The sequence below is a fragment of the Monopterus albus genome, unplaced genomic scaffold, assembly GCF_001952655.1.
Source record: "Monopterus albus unplaced genomic scaffold, M_albus_1.0 scaffold496.1, whole genome shotgun sequence".
Taxonomy (NCBI): Eukaryota; Metazoa; Chordata; class Actinopteri; order Synbranchiformes; family Synbranchidae; genus Monopterus; species Monopterus albus.
In genome coordinates this window covers 78,791-87,084 of record NW_018128376.1, presented here as the reverse complement: position 1 = coordinate 87,084, position 8,294 = coordinate 78,791, and the positions used below count along the sequence as shown (strand labels likewise).

General features: G+C 42.5%; 1 protein-coding gene across 1 annotated transcript; it reads right to left on the bottom strand.

The window, feature by feature from the left end:
• Positions 1 to 68: 68 nt before the first annotated feature.
• On the bottom strand, positions 69 to 5,575 carry LOC109952780 (mixed lineage kinase domain-like protein). Its single transcript, XM_020588026.1, has 6 exons — positions 5,552 to 5,575; positions 2,851 to 3,304; positions 2,073 to 2,171; positions 1,360 to 1,528; positions 455 to 555; positions 69 to 365 (listed from the first exon to the last, which is right to left on the bottom strand). The coding sequence occupies exons 2-6, from the start codon at positions 3,296 to 3,298 to the stop codon at positions 97 to 99; spliced, it is 1,086 nt and encodes a 361-aa protein (XP_020443682.1). The 5' UTR covers positions 3,299 to 3,304; positions 5,552 to 5,575; the 3' UTR covers positions 69 to 96.
• Between the last annotated feature and the right edge of the window lie 2,719 nt (positions 5,576 to 8,294).

Genomic DNA, 8,294 nt, shown 5'->3' with positions numbered 1-8,294 from the left:
GCAGCAAAGCACAGAGACAGCTGGAGACTAACTGGTGACCACTGTGGAGGATTTAGCAGCTAAACAGATGAAAATGGCACATGAGCACAAATAATCCTATAAAATGTCACATTCAAAATGGCATTTTACTTTTTTAATCACACCTGTATAACGAGGCTTTTCCTCTCTTCTTCCCATGTTTCTATCATTTCTTACACATATAAATTTGTCAAGTAACCATATGACTGACCGGTAGAGTCCTTGTGCTGCGTCCAGACACATACAAGCTTTCTTGAGCCAGGACAGTTTGCAGTCAGAGTCCAAAACCTGTCGGAGACTCCCCTTCTCACAGTACTCCATGATAATGAGGAATTCGGGGCTGGGTCCTGCAGACAGTGACAAGGACACCTCACATTACTAGAATTTTAAAGGTGCTGTGTGGCCGATGCTCCGTTACCTCCTGAAGCTCACTCACCGTCTTCATCCTGGATACAGATGCCAAACATTCGCAGGATGTTGGGCGACTCAAACCGCTTCATGGTTTCAACTTCCTTTGTGAAAATGTTTCGCACCTCCCTACATAACAGAAACATGTTTAGGTTGACAGGGAATATGTGACAGTTACAACATGTCTCATTTCATGTCTCATCTTGTCAGAGTCACCAGATCTTCTTTGCTGCACAAATTTGTTGTAAAAACCACCTGATCGTGTGAAGCTGCATGTTCGTGAGATTTTGCATAATCAGCGTCCCAAAAATCCCAGTTCCACTTTGTAGTAAAGTTTCATTCACTAAAATGTCAGACTAGAGTATAAAGTGGAACGTGAGAGAATGGAGCTGTCTGAAACCAGCAGCTGAACCAGAGTCAGTGTCACATTAGGTAATGTTCAGAAATGTTTTGCAGTTTTCGTGTTCAGACAGGCGCCTGACTGTTGTTTTAGAACAGAGTTGAAAAACTGTGAACCTATCCCTTAAAATCTTTATAGTAATCAATGCATCTGTGTTGCAGTATGGTGGTTTTCTTTTAGCTTCACCAGCATGTGGGTTACAATAACTGTTTTAATGCTGCATTAAACTGTTATTTAATAAGGCACCAGTTTAGTTCAAGTCAAGGGCTAAAGTTTAGGGCTTTATGATTGTCTATTCTGTCTATTCTTAGAGCTTCAGTAGCTTCAGGAGCTACCAAAAATAAAATAAAAATATAGACAGAAAACAATAAGGTTCCAGGAGAACAGACAGTTGGAGCTTATGTAAAAAAAAATCCAGCTTTAAACAGGCAGAACTGATGATGGTAATAAAACATTACACTGGTATTATTTTAATCAAAAAGGGCCACTTTCCTGTATGTGAATTCACTGTGGTCCCGTGGTGCTGCACAGACCTTGGACTGGTGTTGACAAGGCCCGTGTATCTCTTGATGGCCACTGTAAACCCATGATACTGCCCTTTGAAGACCTCTGAAGTTGGTGTCTTCATAAAGGGCCTTCTGTTCTTCAGTTCCTCTAGTTTGATCATTCGAATGCCCTCACTAGTGATGCTGGGTTTATTCACTGTGAATATAATTAATCACAAAGTGTCAGTCTCAGCCAGTCTTATGATGCTAAACTGCATTAACTAAATTAATTAAATATAGCCCAACACACTACTTTTTAAACTAAGACACACAAGAGCAACATCTGCTCGCTTCCAGTACACTCCCATCCTGTTGTTTAAGCCAGATTCACAGTTTTACGTCAGCATTACGTCCCTTCTTCCAGGATGAGATGGCCAGAATATGAACTTCTAGGTTGCACTGACCCAGCAAGTCTCTCCCTTTCTAAGACATTTAAACAGTTTACACAAGGCTGAAGTTATGCCCAAGTTATGTAAGCATCTTTTAACTCACTAAGGCCTAGCTACAAATGTACTGTCTGTGTGTAATCTACCCACTCCTATGGTACTCTATTACCTCTTACATATTACTTGTAACTTCTTTGTTTTTATCCACTACAACCTGAAGCAGATGCACTCAGGAGAAATGGAGAGAATTCACTGTTGGAGGCAGCAGCACTGAAAGTTATACTGATGCAGAAGTTTGTGTTTTGGTGAACTCACATTTCTCTATGACCATTTCCACACTGGTTTTGAGCTCATCGAACGTTCTCTGCATGGCTTTTGTTTTCTCCTCCTGGTCCTTTATGTGCTCCAGGAGCACTGAGGAACAAACACACACTGATGACACAACAGCAGCAACCAGACTCTGCATGTTAAACCCCTGGGCTCTGATTTGCCGTGAGATCAGGGTGTCAGTTTAGTGAATACTTCTGAAGCAGTACACTATACGCATGAGGTGCAGGTGGCTACGAGGCTCTTTGTACGAGCTGCGTTTGTGAAAAGGTAACGTCTGCATACTGACTCCAGATGGACAACCTAAGTCCAAGCCTGACTTTTAAAGACCTGATAGAGATCCAGCTTGGATCAAAACATTTTTAACTTTTGTGGCTTGGAGTTCAGTCACAAACTAAAAACTGATAAATGCTCTAGTCATGAGGCTGTTTTGTTCAACAGGTCATAAATGTTCCTAATAAGATCCTGCAGTGATCAGGGAGCTTAAGCTTTACCAGAGTTTATGCATTTTAATTTTAAACAGTGCAAATAATTTAGTGCATCATTTCTGTGTTAAGTTCATTTAAATAGGCTGCTAAATTTCAAACTCAGATTCTCTCAGATTTTTGAGATTAAAGTCACAAGCCACCTGCATTTCCCTCAGGATCAATAAAGTATCTGTCTCTCTATCTACAGGATCAGTTCCTACATGAACTGACACAATCAGGTCATACAATTTTTGTTAAATCTACACCACAGAGGCAAAGCCAAGATCAGTTCCCCTCACATTTCCCCAGCTCTGCGTCGTCCTCCTTCCCGTCCATCTTGTCCTCCTCCTCTCTGGAGGCCAGAGCAAACACCTTGCACAGCACATTCCCCTGCTCCAGCTGCAGAGCTCCAGACAGCACCTGAAAGGCATTGTTGAGCCGTTCGTTCACAATGTTGAACTCGTCTTCGTGGCTGCTGGACTTCAGGATGCGCTTCACCCAAGTGGCCAAGGTGTATTTCTTGACAAGCTTCTGTGCTGCTTCCAGAGTGTGGTACAGTTCTTTGAGGGCTTTTGTTACATTGCCAGAGGTCTCAACTGTCTTCCTCTTTTCGATGGACTTCACCAGCTCCTCCAGGGCCCTGACTCTGTCAGAAACACGGCGGCAGCGCTTCTTGTTGGCCTGCACATTCTCAACCAGGGTGTAAATCTGTGAGGCAATGGACAGGATGGGATCTATGAAGTCCATGATCAGCTGTAGAGATGGAGAGAGAAAGCCAGCTTATATGAGCTGAATGCAAAGTAATTCCACTTTAGGTGCGCCACAGTTAACCAAACTCAGTCAAACACAAATGGACAAGTCTGACTTACAGTGGTAAGAAAAAGTAAGAGAACCATTTGGAATCACCTGGTTTGCTGCATTATTTGGTCATAAAATGTGTGAAGGGAGCATGATGTGGGGCTGCTCCTGGGCCTGGACAGCCGCCATCGTGGAAGGGAACATGAATTCCCAGGTTTATCAGGGAATCCTACAGGATGTCAAGGTGGCTGTCCACCAGCTGAGGCTCAGTAGAAGCTGGGTGACGCAGCAGGATACTGACCCTAAACGCTGAACTAAATCTATGACAGAATGGCTTCAAAACAAGAAGATCTGCCATGCGGAGTGTCCCAGTCAGAGCACAGACATAGACCCAGCAGAGCTGCTGTGGACTGAGCCCAGAGAGCTGTTCACACCGGACATCCTGGGAATCTGTCAGAGCTGAAGCGGCTCTGTGAGGAGGTTTGGTCGAGAGTTCCTCCTGAACATTGTGCATGTCTGATCCAGCACTACAGGAATAGCCGGTCTGAGGTTAATGCTGCCAAAAGAGCCTCACCCCGTTATTAAATTCAAGGGTTCACTGACTGTTTCCACCAGCACTGTGAATTTTTAATGGCTGGGTTCAATAAGACATTATCACTGTTTGTCTGCACTTGTGACTTGGATGATAACCAGATCACATTTTATGACCAAATAATGTAGAAAGCTAGGTCTTTCCAAATCGTTTTTTTTCTTGCCGCTGAGCTACAATGAAGAAGAGGGCCTTTAAAGATGATACAAAGAAGAGCTGAGTAACACAGAGGGAGGTGTAGAACAGCATCATGGGCTGTAAGGAGGACAGCAGCACAAGTGATGAGGACGTGGAGAGAGTGAATGAGTTCAACCAGTGCTATGACAGGTTTGACTGCCTCTGTCTGGTCTACATAGTGTTGTTTACTGGTTCTGCTTATCTCTTTCTGATCAGGTCACCTCTATATTAATATATCCATCTTGCTTTACCTCGTTCCTGCTATGCATTATGAGTCACTGTGACTCTCTTTCTGCACTACACTACTGCTGAGGGTGCTTTCAGCGGTGCTTTATCCACTTTACCACTGATGTTCTGAGTCTCCTTGTTCTTCTTTCTTGTATTATATCCTTGCTAACTGGTTCGGCATGTGCCTGAACCAGTAGCTCCCCGGCTGCAGTATATCTTTGGTTCTGTGTGTTCTGTGTTGTTTGTAAGCTGCTGGATGCCTGAAATTTCCCTTAGGATCAATAAAGTGTCTCTTATCTATCCATCTGTCTATCAGAGCATTCAGCCACAGCCCTGAACTGAGTCTCATGGACAAACAAACCAGCTAACTGTTTCCTCAGGAACAGACCTGCAGTTTGAGTCCAACGTCCAAGAGAAGTCACTCTAAACAGGAAGTGAAATTGAAAGTGCTGACTTATGGCAGTAAGTGGTTCAGAGTGATTTAGTGTTACACACTAGTGAGGAGTGTTATGCTCCTAGGCTACAGTAATGTCAGCCTGACTCTGCTGTATGACACTATTGGTACCTTATGAACAGAGTTCAATCAGGTCAAACTGTTGACAGCATCACGATTCACACATTTTTCCTCAAGACTGACACTGAAAACTTCTCAACAGCTGAACTTTAATATGTGGCAGAGCTCCAGCCTAACATTTCATACTGGTAACACTGGTGACACAGTGGGTTGGATGCAGTGAGGGGATCTGGTTTGAAAGGTGGGTGTTTCCTCTCACCGACAGAGGAGACGCGGCGCTGCTTTGGAGACTTGGTCCTGACAGTCATATCAATCTGTGTAGTTTCCTGGACAATATTTATTGATTTCTTGTCTACAAATCTCGAGCTTAGACTCATGTACAGAAGCTTTTCTCTAGTATTTCTTGCCCTGGACAAAATAACTTTCCTTCATCTTTGTGTTTGTCTTCACCCAATAATGGATCAGATCTCAGGATGTGACTCTATGAAACGTTTCTCTTTAGCAAACCCACTGACCTACATTACACTATAGCTTGTTCTACAGTACTAGTCAAAAGAAAAGACTCTTTTCTCTGCTGATCAAAATGCTGAATCCACAGCAGATGAACCTGCTCACAGAGTCAACAAGAGGAGACAGAGAGCTGTCAGCTAAGGACTTTGCTTTATACATAATCAAAACAAAAAGATGTATTTACCTAGAAGGCAGTAGAAGCTGCCGTAAGGGGTGGAAGTTTCAGAATATAAATTTGTTAGTTTTCGGGCAGGGAAGGACCCAAAATACAGACACAGTCTAGAGTCTAGTGTTTATTCAGTTCAACATAAAAGAAGAGGAACAAAGGGGCAAACATATGTTCAACCTGACAGGACTTCACAATACGGTACAAAACTCATTTCTAAACAGAACAGTCAGGGAGCTACATGAAACAAATTCTAAACAACTAGAACAAACCCAGAGCACTAATCAAGAATCCTGCTGACAGGAATAACTCAAAAGAATAGTCCAAAAGTAACCAAGGCAGCTGATACAAAAACCTACAAAGTGGACAAAACAGACAGACAGGTTGTGGTACGCAGAGAGACGGATGATGGGGCAACGAGGAAAGAACAGATGAGCTAGCAACCAGACTGAGGGAAAAAGGAAATACACAAGAGACCAGAGGAAAACGAGGGACAGGTGAACACCAGTGGTGATTGTAGATCGGAGTAAAGCCGGGGCAGGTGAGATGACAGAAAACGGGAAACTAACCAAAATAAAAGCCTCAAACAGGAAGCAAGTCCTGCCTCGACTGGTTTGGGTGAGTTGTCTAATATTGGCTAATATTTCTTTACCCAAAACAGCCACAGTGCAGACTACATTATTAAAGACCTGTAGATGTCTGTAACACATCTGCTTTAGTTGCTGGCTTCAGATAGCGTACAAGATCTTTATTGTTTGTATCAGTGTATCAATAATCATCTGATAAGAGAAAACAGATGGTGTGGGGTTTAAAGCAGCACTCCAGACACGTGGATGTCCTGCTCTCAGCATCTGGGCCTGCTGGGGTCTGTGTGGAAGAGTCTTTTAAGGAGGACGAGCTGCAGATACCCCGACAGGAGGATGACGAGGCTTTGGGTCGCCGACCACCAGGTGATGTAGTTGAGGTTGGACAGGAGGAGGTAGTGATCCTTCCCTTTCCTCATGCGGGCAAAGTTGTAATGACGCCACATATGGAAGATCTGGTTCTGCAGCTTCTGCACACTCTCCTAAAACACACATGGCTTACAGTACTAGTTTAATATCACTTACAGTATAGTGTACACATGTAACACCCCCTGATGAAGCCCCTGTGTGCAAACATGTTGAACAAAGAGTCTTTCAGTAAATGTCCAGCTACTGCTGCCAGGTTGTTTTGTTACCAGTGATCACTAATCTTTGTGGGGCGACTGTGCTGACAATGACTCCAAAGCACTGGAGACAGTAAACATGTTGACACCTGCTGGGAAACTCTTGGTGCTGCACTGGGAAAGGCTTTACAGACTGTACATCTGTGGGAGGCAAATAGCCACCTTGGGGCTAAGTCTGGCCCTCAAAAAAAAAGTTTACCCCTGTAAAACTGACATGATTTTTCATAAGTCTACTGAAGGTAAAAATGTAAATACATACAAGGCTCAGGCCCAGTAAATATGGCCACTCGCTCTTTAGTCTGGTAGTGAGGCTCAGAAAGTACATACACACAGGAATCATCTCTTATAAACTGCCAGCGCACACTGCTGTAACTCTGTTCTCAGTGACCAGCAGTGAAGATGGCAGCTGCTCTAGGATCCAGTCAGTTGTCTGTTAATCTTAAATGAATCACAACACGGCCCCCTCAGCACCCCCACTTCCCATGTCCATGGCCAAATACCTCAATACTGCTCAGAGTACTAGTTTAATATCACTTACAGTATAGTGTACACATGTCAAACAGAATTAAGAAAATTCTGCATTCACTGATATCAATGATAAGTGCACCTTTTGAACCAGAGACAAATGCATAGCCTTGTTTTTTGCAATTTCCCGTCTTCATTTGTGTTTCTGGAAAAACAGAGAAGTTTATCGTTAATCAAACATAGCACAGTCTCACCATTATGGCTACAGACCAATAAATCTGTCTTACATTATGAATATTACACATCTAATAGGCAAATTCCACATACATTAACCAGGATTTGTTCCAAAACAAATTGAAAAAACCTTAGAAAAAATTAACTGGACTTAGATTGATTTTTTTTCTAAGGTTTTTTTCAGTTTACTATGACCTGACACACAGTATAGATACCGGTTTTCATCAAACTCGATTTGACAGTTCTAGTGAAAGGTGAAAGGTTAACCAGTCAGAAGCGTTGGTTAGGTCTGAGTTAATGTGTGAAACAGCTGGTTTTTAAAAAGACACCATCATTATGTAGTGTCAGATGAATAAAACACAAAATGGTACATAGAAAGTATAGTAGTGATTTGTATATTAAATAGAGTAAAAAATAGGAGAGAGTAGGAGTTGGCAGTTTGTAATGTTATATACTGAATAAAAACACACAATGGTACATACAGCTAGACCAGAGTTGGCCAGATATTTAGTTTCAAAGGAGACCCCTGGGAAAGATAATCCTGCGATGGTCCAGAGTTATTTATTGGGGGTAATTATTTAGATGGTTAAAACAGAGCCTATACCACATGTTCCTCATCACAGCGCTGTGTTTTTTGTAAGAGAGGTGCAGAAAAAACAGGGTAAAACACTCAGACACAAGTCTTACACTCAGTCAGTCAGGTTGTAGATACTTCACACTTTGACATGAATCCAGGTAGCCCTTGAAAAGAAAAAAGTAATGCAATTTAAATTTTTATGTTTTACAAAAACGTGTATGTTAACCAAGATCATTACATTCATATCAGAGGCAGCTTATCGCAGCATTAACGGTATG